The sequence below is a fragment of the Phaseolus vulgaris genome, chromosome 1, assembly GCF_000499845.2.
Source record: "Phaseolus vulgaris cultivar G19833 chromosome 1, P. vulgaris v2.0, whole genome shotgun sequence".
Lineage (NCBI taxonomy): Eukaryota > Viridiplantae > Streptophyta > Magnoliopsida > Fabales > Fabaceae > Phaseolus > Phaseolus vulgaris.
The window spans coordinates 51380186-51395648 of NC_023759.2; the positions used below are offsets into that span (position 1 = coordinate 51380186).

At 32.9% G+C, this 15463-nt stretch overlaps 1 protein-coding gene across 5 annotated transcripts; it reads left to right on the forward strand.

Moving 5' to 3' along the window:
- The first annotated feature begins 720 nt into the window (after positions 1 to 720).
- Positions 721 to 12438, forward strand: LOC137815321 (uncharacterized). Of its 5 annotated transcripts, XM_068618466.1 has the most exons (12): positions 721 to 1059; positions 1419 to 1701; positions 1786 to 1816; positions 1926 to 1939; positions 2030 to 2080; positions 3947 to 4016; positions 5767 to 5836; positions 5957 to 6024; positions 6998 to 7103; positions 8164 to 8203; positions 11699 to 11766; positions 12098 to 12438. In XM_068618466.1, the coding sequence occupies exons 2-12, from the start codon at positions 1495 to 1497 to the stop codon at positions 12108 to 12110; spliced, it is 738 nt and encodes a 245-aa protein (XP_068474567.1). In that variant the 5' UTR covers positions 721 to 1059; positions 1419 to 1494; the 3' UTR covers positions 12111 to 12438. The 5 variants fall into 5 exon arrangements, 4 of the variants coding, with proteins under 4 accessions (XP_068474567.1, XP_068474564.1, XP_068474565.1 ...); XR_011081729.1 differs by lacking the exon at positions 1786 to 1816 and having other exon boundaries at positions 1883 to 1939; positions 8174 to 8203; XM_068618463.1 differs by lacking the exon at positions 1786 to 1816 and having other exon boundaries at positions 1883 to 1939.
- The last annotated feature ends 3025 nt before the right edge of the window (positions 12439 to 15463 follow it).

The window sequence follows — 15463 nt, forward strand, 5'->3', positions numbered from 1 at the left end:
AGTCCGGAAACTACTCTTTGGGGGTGAGACAACAAGGAGAAAAATGTATTTTCATGTTGTGTATGGAAGTGGCAGAAGAAGATATGGAGGTGCAGGAAGAAACAGTCCAGAATATTTTATACGGCCATGGAAGAAACCAAATTGTCTGGATTTTTACAAAGCTTATAAGGCTTCTTCTTCCTGCACCCCTACGTTTTTCTCCTGCACCCCACAATTTTCTAAATTCCAAAACTGAACTTGACCTTTTATTTGAAAAAGGGCACCGTGGTTACCGAAAATCAGGATCTGGGAGTGTGCTACGGATTTATCAATCTGGATTTGAATCATTTTTTTTTCTAGATGAGGGGGTATTCTGGAAGCCTAATTCTGTTACGGATGGATCCAGAAGACTTTTTTTTTTTAATTATGCATTTCTGAATCTGGAATGCATATTTCTGTTACGGATTGATGGTCTGGAATGTTTTTTTTAAATGATGGATTTTTGAATGTGAAATGTATATTTTGAATTATGGATTGTATCGGAAGTGTCAATTCGAAAATTTTCTAGATTTCAATCTAGAATACAAAAAAAAATACAGTTCAAGTACATTTTAGAGTTTTTAAAAAAAAATAGGGACAATTTAGTCTTTGCACAACTTTGTGGGGGTGCACGGAGAAAAATGTAGGGTTGCAGGAAGAAACTGCCAGCTATAATGTGCCAAAATCTGCCAAAATCTCTCCAGAAAAACCCTTTGTTGGTCACCCTTAAGAATCCAATCCGTTCTAACTTTACCAATTCTTAATCCCTACAAGTTTTCTTTTAAAAGATTTATGAAAGATCAGCGTTCAATCTTAAATCAGATTTGGAAATTTCAAATGGAATGGGGTGCTTTTTTGGTTGGTTTTTGAGAAGCAGAAACAACTTAACGATTCGTAGAGCCTCACCCTATTTTTATGAGGTCGGAGTCTGATCCAAACACAAACAGATTTGCCGCATCTCATTTGCAGCCAAGCCCTAATTCAATTCACGGAAGCCTTCATAAGCATATTCCAGTTACGTGGATAAATGCTTTTAAAATCGTATGGTCTTCTCACTTTTGTTTGGATGACTGCTTTTATTCTGTGACTGAATATGGTTTATTTTGTTTTTTACCTTTACCCCAAAGCTGATTTTGTTCTTTGTGTTGTACTCATCGTGAATAAACTTTAACTTGTTTATGGACTGAAAGTTTTGCAAATTATCACATAATCAGTGGATAGCAGGTGGTTTTCTTTTTACAAGTGGTCTTGATATCCGAACCCCGAACCTGATAGAGATTGTAGGAAAAGAAATGAAAAAAAAAATAATAATTAAAAGAAAAAAAATATTAGCTATTCATTTGAAAAGCATAGGGTTTAACATGTATAAATGTTTTGGTTAAATGTATTCGTGAATCCAGGTGTATGTAGCTTTTAGGTAACCCAAAGAGCTTCAAGTTGTTCTGAAATCAAAATTGACCCAACAACAGTTAGAAAATGCAGACTATGTGGCTGAGGCTTTCCAATTCCGACACCAAATCTCTTATCAGACTCTCATCCTATTTATATTCTTCTTATTTTCCGACACCATTGAGTTTTATCTCACTATCGTCGCCGTGTCGTGCTTCCTCCACCGCAACCAACTTGTTCGCATCTCCGTGGTCTTCTTCTCAACACCGGGGAATCAAAGTATCTGGTTCTGATGTATGCACTTTTTAACTTTGATAATTTTATTGGGCTTTTGGTCGAATTTTTTATAGATGCTCTTCACTGTCTCTTGCGGTGCAGATTAGAGTTGGAAATATAATTGGAAAACAAGGTTCCTTTGCAATTGGGTTATTGAATTTTACTGAGGTTTCAATTCGACATGTATGCTTTCTAACAGATTCATTTTGCATTCTTATTGTGTTGGACATGCTTGCTTCCAGGGCGCATTTACGAGGTACTTATACTACTCAATCAATTTATTTTCAAATAGTCTCCAGTTAATCTTTTTATCCCACACTTTCTTTCGTGATGCAAACCTCATCAGGTTCTTAAAGTAGATCACTCTCATGAAGGAAGGGGAAAAGCCACAATCAAGGTTTATCCTAAGATTTCCTCTTTTTCTTATGTCATACTGACCCTCCCTAAATGCACACTTGTTCCATAATTTTATTAATGAACATGCTTATCTTTATTTACTTTTGGATTAACTTTTACATAAGCTAAATGCAGAAGCTAATTTGTAGAAGCTCTTTCAAGCTTCTTATAGTTTTTATTTTAAACTTGTACATGAGCTAATTTTAGCATATGGGGAACTTAATTTATTCTTATTTTCTCTCCTGGAAGGACTTATGGTGAAAATTGTTCAAATTAGTCCTTGGAATGGAATAGTGTACTATGTTGAATATGCCTTAAATTAGGAAAAGAGTATTAGTGTGGTGAATGCTGTCATTTAAATTGTCTTTTGAAGGAATTACTATTGTATTAATTTCTAAAGGTAACCGATGGGAAGTCTTTTGGTCATTGTGTCCAGGAAAGCTGTTTTTTACTCATTTTCTGCACTCTCTTTAAGATTTTTCTCGACACACAAAACCAACTCCTTGGTGAACAAAATATAGTATGCCTTGATTTTATACTGCACATCATCCTTGGTAGAGGAAAATTTTCATCAATAATTCTGACAACTGTCTTATTTTTCTTCACTTATTAGAAAGGTGGTGAATAGAAAACAAGTTGTGTATAGACTGTGACAATTTGCTTATTTAATCATAGTTAAATAACTTGCTTTTTGAGTTAAAATTTCTGGACTCTAACAAGTTATTGTTATCGATAATGGAAACTTGTATGTTCGATATGTAAATGCAAATAAGACTATTTTAGTTTGTCAGCTACTTTAGTTCATAGTGTTATTTGATAGCTGCCTGTCAATAAGGTAGACTGTTGTATTCCAGACAATTGAATCTAGACTGAATGTAGATAGATTAAAATGATAGTTAAGTGCGGTGCAAAATTTCTTTTACCTCTGGTTCTTTCCTCTTCTCTCTATCCTCTATATTATGTTCTTCCCTTGTCCCTCTTCTTGTCTTCTTGTTTCTTTTTTCATTTTTCGTACCTAAATTCTATTTGAATGTCAAACTAAAAAAAGCCTTCTATTGATTTATTTGTGTAAATTTACTGGCTTGAAGTCATCTGTTAAAGATGCATATGTGTACATGAAGTTGTTCATTGTGTACAAACTCACTTGGATAGTTTTGAAAAACCAACAAAGTGGTAATGGGATAACAGTTTTCTTTGGAAGCAAGCTCACTTGGATCTACTATCAATTGATAAATAATATAATGACCTTACCTTAGACGTTATACAGAATCCCAAATATTATTATATTTGATTTTGTTGCAAGATGAGAAAATAAAAGAAAGTGAAAAAGAGAGATCAAGGAGTAAAAACAAAGTTGATTTGAGAATCTAAATATTCTGTTTTTTCTCTATAATTTGATTTTTACAATTTATAGAAATTGAAGAGACCTTGGCAGGCAGATGTTTCAACTGATAATGCAACCATTTCTCCACCAATTTGCTACAAACATACTGAGCTTCCTACAACAACTAATAGTGTGCTAAAGCACTGACATGTACCTAGTAATAGATTTTATCAAGTAATGTTTTCTTTAGAGGGTGTACATCTGGGGTGTGAATTTTGTATCCTTACTACTATTTCTTATTTGGTTTTGTTTCGGAACTTGTTAGATGGTTACATAAAAAACGAAGCCCTTGTTATATATTTGATGATATCATCTGTCTGTCAATTTTTACTAAGGAAATACCACAATTAAAGAAGATATTGTTTTGCTTGGTTTCCCAAATGCCTTACTTATTAATGCTCTTGTTATCAGATATAATTGTATTTTGTAACTTGTGGACTCTCTCAACTACATTCCTAACCAAAACTAGTTTGTTGATGATAGGTGGAGCTTCGTGACATTGGCCAGGGAAACAAGGTAACACAAAGAATGGGTACCAATGACGATATTGAAAGTATGTACTTGTATATGTAAAATGTCAAATGCAAATTTCTGAGTAATATAATCATTGTGCAAAGATTGTTGATTTAGTTGTTAGTGCTAATACCATTATTAGTTGTTATGTCTGATACCATTGTTAGTAACTTTTTGTTATGTCCAAGGTTGTCTAATATTTATGTTGCAAAGCAATTTAATGAAGAACAACACTTGCATGCATTTGGCAATCTCCAATCCTTTCCTTGAGGACAATGTTGAACATTTAGGAGATGACATTGATAGGTTCGCATAGAGTACTTAGAATATTATTGTTAGTGGGGTTGTTGGGCACTCTAAATTGTTAGAAGTGGGTAATTAGCTTTAATAGATGGAGAGGTAGAAGAGAAGAAGGTAATTTGTGGGGAAATTTGGAGCGGAAGTTGGTTGTAAGAGGGGGAATTTTTTGTTGGATTGAAGTCTTTTGGAGGATGATACTCTTTTATTCTTTGTTTGAGATTTGGTAAATCAATATAACAAAAGTGTTTTTTCTTTATTTTTCCCTACCTCTTCTGTTTCACAACTCTTTCTCTTGCTTGGAGAAAAATGCTTTGTATATTTCACTTTCCACAAACTAGAGAGAGCATTAGAATTAGATAGACTGAAATTATTCCAATCATGGTAATTACATGTTTTAGAAAGTGAATTTAGGCTAAACCAGCCCTTCAAAACTAGTTTGTATGGTAAGGTTTGCACCCATTTATAAATTATAATTTGATCATATCTCTTGTTGATGTAGAATCTCCAACACCCACCCACCCCAAGGACTTGGCATCTCGAGTGTGTTAATAGATATTTATGGGTGATCTGATAACGATCTAATATGTCCAACAACTTTTGTTAGGATCAACAATGATACCATCTTAGAAAGATAATTTTGGCCTAACTTAACCCTACAAGATCAACTTGTGAGGTAAGGTGTAGCCACTTATATACTATAATTTAACCATATCTCTAGTTGATATGAGATCTGTTGTGTAATTAGGAGATAGTTATTCCATAATTAGTGCAGATTTCGTTTTTTCTATTTATTAGGACAGATCAGTGTTATCACTTTTCGGTTATGGCAGCGCCATGGCAGAAGGCGGTGGCGATGCGGTTTTCCCATGGTCTTATAGCCACCAAGTACATTCCTTCAAAACTCCAATTGGCAGATCTGTTCACTAAGGGACTTCCCACTAAATAGTTCAAATATCTTACTTGGAATGATAGATATTCATTCACCAGCTTGAGGAGGAGTGTTGCATAATTAGTGCAGATTTCATTTTCAATTTATTTGGACAAATTTGATATTTTTTGGTGATTTGATTTGATTTATATAGTTTAATTACCTATTATTTCTTGTTTTAATTATCTATTATTTCTTTCCTTAATTAGGTTGTAAATAGTTTATAAATTTAGACTGTAATCACATTTGTAAATACATTCAGAAATAGATTTAATTTTTTTCTTTCAACTCTCTAGCATCAGTAATAAGGAAACCAAATCAAAGATAAAGCTGCACATAATCAAAATAAATCTAGATTTTGTTGAGGTCTAGCGGTCTGTGTTTGTTCCCAGATGTAGAAATCTATTTGAAGGTTGTGTTCATTTTCCATTCTTCTTTTAATTTACATGGAAAGATGTCAAACAATATCTGCCTATTCAATTCAGTGCTTTGCTAGGGTACTCCAAGCCTTGTGATAATTGACTTTTAATCCTTTCTTGTTCTTACAAATCGCTTGTTTCAGGGGTCTACGTTCAGGTAAAGACTTTCATGTTTATGTGCATGGATCGTGATGGAACTGTAGTTTTAATGGAGTGAGTTCTTACATCTTTCATCCTAATTTGTTGTTACTATATCATTCTAAGTTGTTAAGGGCTAGAAATTTTTGGTGAGCATAATTATTAATGTTGCTTCTCTTTTCTAATTGTGGTTAGTCCTGACACATTGGATCAAATGGAAGTTTCCAAGGATTTGTTCAACAAGGATTGTTTATATCTACGAGGTGGATAACAGATAACACTCCCCAACCCTTGATCACTGCTCTTTTTCTATCAATTAATATGGAACATTTATAACTTGTCAAGTATGCTTAGTGCTCGTATACTTTAAAGGATATTAAGATAGCATCCTTGTTTCAATAACCTACAAATGTGCCAATAATTATTTTCTGATTTGTCACTTTTATGATTTATTGGCAATTGCACTTTTTTGTTTAGTTTTTCTAATTGAATCCATTGTTCAATTGCTATATAATGAATGTGATTGATGACTATCACCAAAGTGTTTCCCCAAAACTTGTGCTACCTACCAATTGTTGACTTCCTCATTAACTCAGAGTCTTAGATAGTCACTTGTTGATGTTAGTGTTCAGTGAGATCTTTCTATAGCTTTGTAACAATTAAGTATCTCCGTTATGGCTTTTGAAATCCCCATGCTATCATGGTGGATGACATTTAAAGTTTGTTTTGGTACTTCAATCACATGCTTGATATCTATCATTAGTTTTATTCTTATTTCACCCCTTGTTCTCTGCTGTAATTATATGAAAAATATATAGATAATCACCTACATACAACAAAAGTTCCCCAATTCATCAAAAAAGCTACCCAACTTACAGTAATTCTAGAATATCCACTACCATTCCATCCCCCCTCCTTTAAGTCTACTCTTCTCAATCAGTTGCAGAATCCCCCTTCTTCACTCCTCTCATGCCTCCTGTCCTTCCTATTTTCCCCCCACTCTCTCCTCTACCTGACTCATTTTCGCGTGCAGTTTCTCTCTTAGGCCTCCATTTCCAGGTAGTTCCAACACCTTACGCTTCTTAGCCTGAGTCAATGCCCCTTTCCTTTTGTTCTTCTGCTATATACTCCTGTTAAAAGCCTATTAGTGGCTCTGTATTTATGGACAAGTTTGTTATCTACTCTTGTAGTCTAGCTGTCTCTCTGTTAACTATCACTTTGTTGCTTGGTTGGCAGATGAAATGAAAGTTAAGGTACAATTTTATGATGACAAACCTTTATCTGCTTCAGTTCCCAAACGTGTATCATGCATTGTCAAGGAAGTCATTGCAGCCACTCCAAGGTATGTGTCATTATTCATTGTTGTGCTTAAAGAATCTTATTTATGTTGTATTTGCAATTTTGTCCAATTTGTCTGCCAAATTTTCTTCAATTTGTTTGTCTTCATGTCCACACTTCCTTCTTGATCACTTTTTCCTTCTGACCTAAATTTGTTGTTTAAATTTCTAATCTTCAACATTGTTTTTGAGACACTGTTTGTGTGCCCTAAAACACCACTAGCTAGATTATTTTTAGAATTTCTAACTATCTCCTACTCACATCTCTTGTTTGTGCTATCTACATTTTAGATACCCATAATACCCTAGTCCCTATCAGTTTTACCTATTTTAACTCTTAGATTTTACTGTAGTTCAATTCCGAACTGCAAATTTCTTTTGCCAGAAAATGAATTGTAATAAGTGAAGGGAAAGGCCTATAAAAGGGAACAAGAGAAGGAAAGTATTATGATGAGGGTTGAAAATTGGAAATTGTTATAAGATGTTCTCTAAGCCTTATAGTTTTGTAAAATCAAAGAAAGGCAAAATCTCTATGATTGCTGAGAATGGTAACTTCCTTGAAGCATCCATGGTAAGAAGACTAAAGAAATTTAAGAACGTAATCCCCTATCCCAAACCAAAAGCAAGTTTAAGGACGAGAAGTTCCCTGTAAAGGTTAATTTGAAGGAAATTAGCTGCTTTCCAAAACAAGAATAAGTTTCCCACTATTATAGAGCTTCAGTTGTGTGAGATCTTCCATTTGTGTCAATAATTGTTTTTAGCTTATTAAGTAATTTTGCTTTCCTGCTCCATCTGAATGACAATAAGTATAACTATACATTCACTGTCATACACTATTAATATTTCTTGCAGTGTTTAGTTCCCAATTTGTGTGAGTGTGCTGATAATTTTTTTTATTTGTTTCTGAATTCTTTTTATTCTGATTCTATATCAGTCATTATTTGCATACTGCTAGTATGAATTATTATACATATCAATGATGGAACATCAAAGCTTCTTTGTAATCTGCATTCTTGGGCCTACAAGTTTAAAAGTCCTGTACTAATTTCTTCTTCTTAATTTAAGGAATAAAAAGGTAGTACTGGACAACGGCCTTACAATTGAAGTAAGTCAATTATTATTTATTTTATGTATGACACTTATTTAATGGTGTAAATAATTAATAAAAATTTAATCACCATGTGCTTTTGTTCGTGAAAATATAATTTTTATTTAATGTAGTAGTTACAAGCAATACTTTTTTAGAATAATTTTTTGACTATCAACTTGTGCATTTTTTATGAAATTTCTTTTGTTAATTCTTGTACTTGAGTTCAATTTGATGTCCTTTTAATTGAGTAAAAAAATTGAGAAATGAGTTTTGTATGAATCCTTGCCTCCCGGTGCACATAGTGTCTATTGATGTCAAAAAGTTTCAGAAAATTGTGTTTCCTTTTTACCTTTGGTATCCATCCACTCATTGTTGTCAACTTTTCAATCGACAACTACACCATCAAAGTCGTTCTGGCCAAGCAACCATTGTGGTGTTGACCACCTTGTAGTGGCCATGGGCCATCACACATGCTTGGAAGCAAACACGCTTGTGTCTCCATCCATCATAGGTAGGTACGCATGGTGACATGTCCGACCACCATTTCGACAGATCTCACTGACGTTGGACTCCCCCTGATATGCCCTTCTCAAATCTCACCCCAACCACTTTTGTTGGGCATCATTTTACGCTTCCCCTCTCTTTTTTGGGAAGGTTTACCCTCTCTCCTGCAACTATTTTTCTCTCTCCTCCACGTTCCCATGGCTTCATTGGTGGTAGGTCTAAATCCTATATCTTTAATAGCTATGTCAATGTCTCACTCTCCATTGACAAGTTAGATGACACAATTATATTGATCACCTTACCAAGACAATGGCCTCCGTTGATGAAAAAGATCATCCTCGATGGTTGAAAGTTGATGCCCAAGTTCGTAGTGTTCTTAAGTTGACTATTCATCCTTCCTTGAAGCATATCTTTTGCGCCCATGACACATTTGTTAGGGTTTAGGCACAAACCCAATTGTTTTGTAACAATGATACTTTGTCTCCTTTTCCTTTAGTTCACTTCAATATTTGAAGATTGAGTAGTGTTAGGTCTACTTTAGGATTTCAGTATTATGAAAAATCGTTTCAAGTTATGTTGCATATTTCAATCTTTTTTGTAATGAATTTAAAAATTAATTTGGTGTTTCTATTCATACTTTCGTAGTGATAATACTCGTGAATATTTGTCATGCTTTTCAAACTTTCATGTCCATGGTATTCTTCATCAGACATCATGTGAATATACCCCTTGACAAAATGGGGTGGTGGAGTGTAAGAATAAACACCATATTAAAACAATTTTGAAATTGTTCACTTCATGGTCATGCTTTTCAACAATTTTGGAGTGATGTTGCTCAAACTGCCTTCAAGGACCTTAAGCTTGTCACAACTCGTGCCCTAGTCCTCTCGCCTTACCAATTTTGCTTCCATGTTCTATGTAGAGAATAATGTGAGGTTTCAACATGGTGTTGTGCTAATGTAATGCAATCATCCCTTGCTCTTTTTAGCAAGCAATCGTGTCCCAAATTACTTTTTCCTCCACCTACTTTTGCAAACTCCACTTTATCACCACGAAAGTTGTATCTGGTTGCCCACAAATTGTCACTTCTTTTGGCTGAATTAAATTTCTCCTCTTGGTGGCCATATGTGCATCACCAAAACTTAGTTGTCTCGCTAATAATTTATTTTTGGTCTTGGATGATGCAAATTGTTCACAATATGTTATTCAATGTTGAGTTTGTAAGCCAACCAAATATCTTGTTAGATTGAGTGCTTAACATTAGTCCAAAAGTTATAGCTTATAGTCATGGTGCAACTCTTTCTACTTAAGAGCATAGTCGTCCATGCATCGTGATTTGATTGTGACTTGGCCTACTTGGTCTCCACCACGAGATAATTGGCTCCCCTCAACAATTACCCCGTCGAAAGTTGAACTCATGACCTTGACTCTAATGCCAACTGTTGCTTTCGAAACCAATAGTAGATTCAGCTATTGGTTTTTGTCATGGTTGACTGATTCACCAAAGATGTTCAATTTGGCCTTCTACCTACACACTTTTATTGTCATCAAACTTGCTCAACTCTTTCTTGATATGGTGTGTAAGCTTCATGGTTTTCCTAGAAGCCTCATTTGCTAGTAGCTTTTCAAAATCTGGTATTAAGGTTGGAATGAGCACTACTTGTCACCTTGAATGATGGTCAAACTGAACTGAAGTTCTCAATCACATTAATCTTTGTGTTTGTGTTCATCTTAGCCCTCTTTATGGACTAAGTACTTAGCCTTGTGCAATGGGGTTAAAACACCACATCTCGTTTTGCCATGGGCTTGACCTCTTGCCAGGCAATATAAGGCAAACCCCCTCCTACTATTTCTCATAATTTGGTGGGATTATCCTCTTTTAAGGCTGTAGATTTGTTGGTCTTTGTGAAGAATTACATGCTCCCCTCTATTGCAAGCTTATTAAAGCCCAATAATCGAGGAAGACCTTTATAGAATCACATTTCCTCCATGTTTAGTATAAGTTGTGGGTTTGGGTCTATGTTAAGCTATGCCCCTATTGTCAGTTGTTTGTGTCTGGTTCTCGCTATCAAAAGCTAGGGAAAGGATATTATTAGGTTGACCCTGCTTGACTTTGCCAAACTCACCGTGTATTTTGTTGCTCATTACTTAAACCACATCATGGTTCTGGACCGCTTACATGTCAGCCTTTATCCATTCTAGATAATAAATGGGACACCAGTTCTACTCCTTCCCGTCACATGGTTTTTGTCCAATAGATGGGACTTCCTTCTGACGCCTCTTGGAAAGATTGGATTTCTTTGAATACTGCTTACCATCTAGAGCAAAAGGTGCTTTTCCAAGGCCTGAGAGATTGTATTAACTGTAGCCAATTACAACCAAGCCTATGATTGATGGGAGGCACAAGGCCAAAGCGTAGCACCAGAAGACATTCAGGATGCGATGACTGTGTGCACGGATGGTACCTTAATCTAGCATAGATCCTGAGTGATGAGTTGTCAATCCTTTGGTGGATTTGTTATTGAAGTTGTTTTTATGATTCCTTTATTTTTTTCTGTTATCTTTCCATTATATACTGCAGTGTAATGAAGCTATGAAAAGATAAGAAAAAGTATTATTCAGAATCCTCTTCTCTTTATTCTCCCTGGAGGCAACATTCATAGCCTTGAATGTAGAAATAATATCTAGACCCATAACAAGTTTCAACATTGATTATAAATAAAAAATAATTTCAGGGATTAAAAGCAAAATCTAGTATATTTGCAGGGATGAAAAATGCATTTAATTTTTTTTTATCTATTTTACTAAAATTTCCTAAATTCAATTTATATTATAATTAAAGATGAATTGCCATCAGATCAATATGTAACTAACGAGTATACTTAATTGTGCTAAACATTCTTCCTTTTGAATTACCTATCATGAAAATGGTAGAAGAATGGAATTAAATCATTATTCAATGCTTGTAATACTAAATGTTTGTTTTGTCTGATCAACTACCTCCAGGTACCGCCTCACATTGTACCTGGTGATGCCATAGTTGTTAATACAGAGGATGACTCCTACATAGAAAGGTTAGTTGGTGTAATCTGATTCAAAGAAATAGATAATAAAATTAGTGATACATTTTTTCATTCAAACAGAGCTGTCTGATCAACTCTCTTGTATTGATGTCTTTATTGTTTTTACATTTTTCGTCCCTTTCCTAAGACGATTATCTCTCTTATTTGTACTTCAACCCTCCGTATCTCGCTTTGTCAAGTAAAATTATATACTAGGGTATAATGAATGACATTCTTTAGGTAGCCAGATTCTTATTTTAACTGTTATTGTACTTTGAACCATTACTATCTCTTTTGTGTAAGCTTGGATCAAATTGATTTTTATTATTATCTTCATTTTCAGGGCCAAGTCATAGTGTGACACCAGCCAGGATTTGAGCAGAGATTCAATATTTAATTGTCGCGGCTTCTGAAGCAGAATGACCTCCTCCTAGCCCTACCCTCCTCTCTTTCACTTCATAATAGCATTTATTTATTTATTTGTTTAATTGATGCCTTTTCTGTATCTCCCAGCAATGAGTTTGGATGTTTGTGTTTGCAGGACTGTTGGTTTAGTTTGTGCATAACGAAATCAAGACATCGTAATCTTGATTCTTGAAATTTTAGATGATAAAAACTTTGGGTGAATTGCATTTAATTCGTCCATTGGTGGGGGAGGTATATGAAGGAGCGAATTACCATGTATTATGTTTTAGCCCAATTAAAAAGAATTTTATAATTATTTAATATGAAATCATACATTAAAAAAATAATAGTAAATATAGTTATTATTAATAAAATACAAATAAATGGAAATAAGAAATTCAAGTTTCCTGTATGAACGTACATTTTTTTCAATAATAGCATATTAAAGTATTATGGTTGCAAATTCTACTAAGATATTTTGTGTAAGATTTTTTTTGTAAGTATGAAAGATATGTGAAAAGAAAGATAGAAATTAAAGTTTCCTGTATGAAAGGTGAAGTGATAATTTTTTGATTAATTTTAAATATATAGTTTTAAAAATATTTTATTTCAAGTTATTATTAATACTTTTAAGATTTAAATCTGCCTACCCTTTAAATTTAAATGTGTTAGAATTAGTTGTTTATATTTATATATGTGTGTGTATACACATAACTGGAAAGTGATAACTTTTAATATTGTAACGATCATAATTTTCACATTTATTATATTAATATTAATTTTTATTTACTACTACAAAAATAATTCTTGTTCACAGTTCTTTCATCTCTATTATTAGTATTTTTTATATACATATCCAACATAATTTATTGTAGATGCGTGATGAGGAACATACAATTTTAGTACAATTATACTATGCAGTGATAATCATTTTTCGCATTCTTATTAAACATTTTTTATATCCGATGCAAATTTATATGCAAATTATTATTCGATACTCGTTTTTTTCACTAACTTCCATTTTATATCTCTTATTAAAAATAAATTTAAATTTAAATTTAAAATAAACTAAAATATAAAAGTAGAAAAGAATGTTAAATTATCATCACCCTAATTTTTAATTTATTATTTTAATATCTATTGTTTTTATTTATTCTTAATTGGATTTGTACTCAATTATACTATGCAGTGATACAGAAAAGCATTTGGATATTTTTTATACATGCAAACTTATCATTGATTTGGATGGTTGTCTTTTTTGAAGGGGGAACGAGGGACTCTAATATTGCATATGTTGTTTTAGAGGGTAAGAACAACGCTTCTCTAAGTTGCTTATTTGAATTGTTAGTTAAAGACGATGGTGGAGCCACCAAATGTGCTTCATACACATTTATCTTTGGACAACAAAAGGTATATCATTTATATGCATAATCAGTTTAGTATGTTGTACTTAATGTTATTTGTTTGATATTATTAATTTGTTGCAGGATTTATTGCGAGCAATAAAAGAGCTTTTATTTAGTATTAATCAACAATTTTGTGTCTATACTCTCTATACTAATTTTAGGAAGAAATTCCTAGAGATTTTTTTTTTTAAATATTTGTTGTGGAAAGAAACAACATCATCTGCGTAGGCTTAGAAGATGTAGATGCTACAAATCAAGGCCATTAATATAAATGCTCCCAAACATTTAAACTCACATGTGTCTAATTGTATTCTGTGTTCAAGCACACATAATTTGTTGTGGTAACTTATAATTTTGTGTGTATCGATACATTAAATTTGGTCTAAATCTACGTTTACATATAATCTTAAACATCACATATTGGTTAACAATATGAGCAAGATATTCAACAATCTCATTCTTTATTACAATTTTGGAAGATATAAGGTTGTATGTGATGGAGATATGGACATAAAATATGCAAAATAATTTCATTAGAGAGGTATATAAGGATTCAAAAGAGGCTAGACAAGGGATTATATCTGATTAATTTTTTTATTTAGAGGCATTTTTTCATGATTTTGGCTATAGTTACTTACAAAACAAATCATTCCTACTCTAATAACAAAAAGAAATTGTTTGTAATTGCTTTGCCGAGATGTTATTCAAGGTAAAACATTTTTCACTGACTAAGGATAGGTTCGGTGTTAACTTGCAAAATCATGAGTGTAGTAGCAAAAAATGGATGTTAAGAAACATCCCTTGTCACCATTCAATATCTGACATGTAGTTTATTAGCATTGATCAAATTATTACAATAAAGAGACTAACAAGCAACTTATGCCCCCACCAATCTACCCTCACGTCAGAGAAAACAAAAAATCATTAATATTCTCTCACTTCAGAAGAGTAAATATATGGCAAATAAACAAATAAAAGGAAGTTCTAACCATAAAAGTTAAGGAAAGATGAAACCCAATTAAGAAGGGTTGGAACCAACTAAAAATGCAACACATGTTATAAAACTTGTTACAGTTAACGATTCCAACAAAATTGTGTCTTCTAATCTCATGGGCGCTAAACCAACTTGAATGAAATCCAATTAAAAGACACTTGCATTACATAATAAAATTAAAATAATTACTCTTCTATTAACCTTGAAATTACATAATGGACACATTAATCACACCCATGATATAGAATAATCACATCCATACCATGCAATACAAATAAACATATTTACACCTTACAATACAAAATAATCAGTCACACCATATACATATTTATTATATACCTCCACCTAATTTTAGCAAGAGTGAGAATGTAAAAAGTATTCATAACTAAAAAAGAAAAACAAGTAATGCAGCCTAAGTAAACTTTAAATGTTAAGGATCTTTCTCCTTTGGCTCACTATTCTTACATTCATTTAACCATCTATCTCCTCCAACAATTGGAAAAAGTTGCATCCTCCACCTCTTCAGTCTCATTATCTTAATATTCATAAAAAAAAAACTAAATTACTTGTAATTTTAAAGACACAAAATCACACATAACATAAAAACTCATGTTTGTAGTTGATTACCACCCTAAAATTGTTTTACTAAATTCTTAATACTTGTAGTTGTTCTCTATACTACCAAATCTTTGAAATATATATTACCTTTACAAAATATTAAACCTATCATTCTCTCAAGAGAAAAATGACCGACTAAATTTTATACTGTGGAAAATAACATATTTATTGACACAAATAACATGTCAAACAATACAATAATACACTTAAAAGATTTTACGAATATATATTTATCAAATATAATTATATATATACGAAAAATTTATTTAGATATAAATAAACATGC

Coding starts and splice junctions, on each gene's coding strand:
- LOC137815321 (XM_068618463.1), top strand. CDS start 1,495: ATGCAGACTATGTGGCTGAGGCTTTCCAATTCCGACACCAAATCTCTT. Junction 1,940..2,029: donor TTCCAGGGCGCATTTACGAG/GTACTTATACTA, acceptor AAACCTCATCAG/GTTCTTAAAGTAGATCACTC. Junction 4,017..5,766: donor TACCAATGACGATATTGAAA/GTATGTACTTGT, acceptor CGCTTGTTTCAG/GGGTCTACGTTCAGGTAAAG.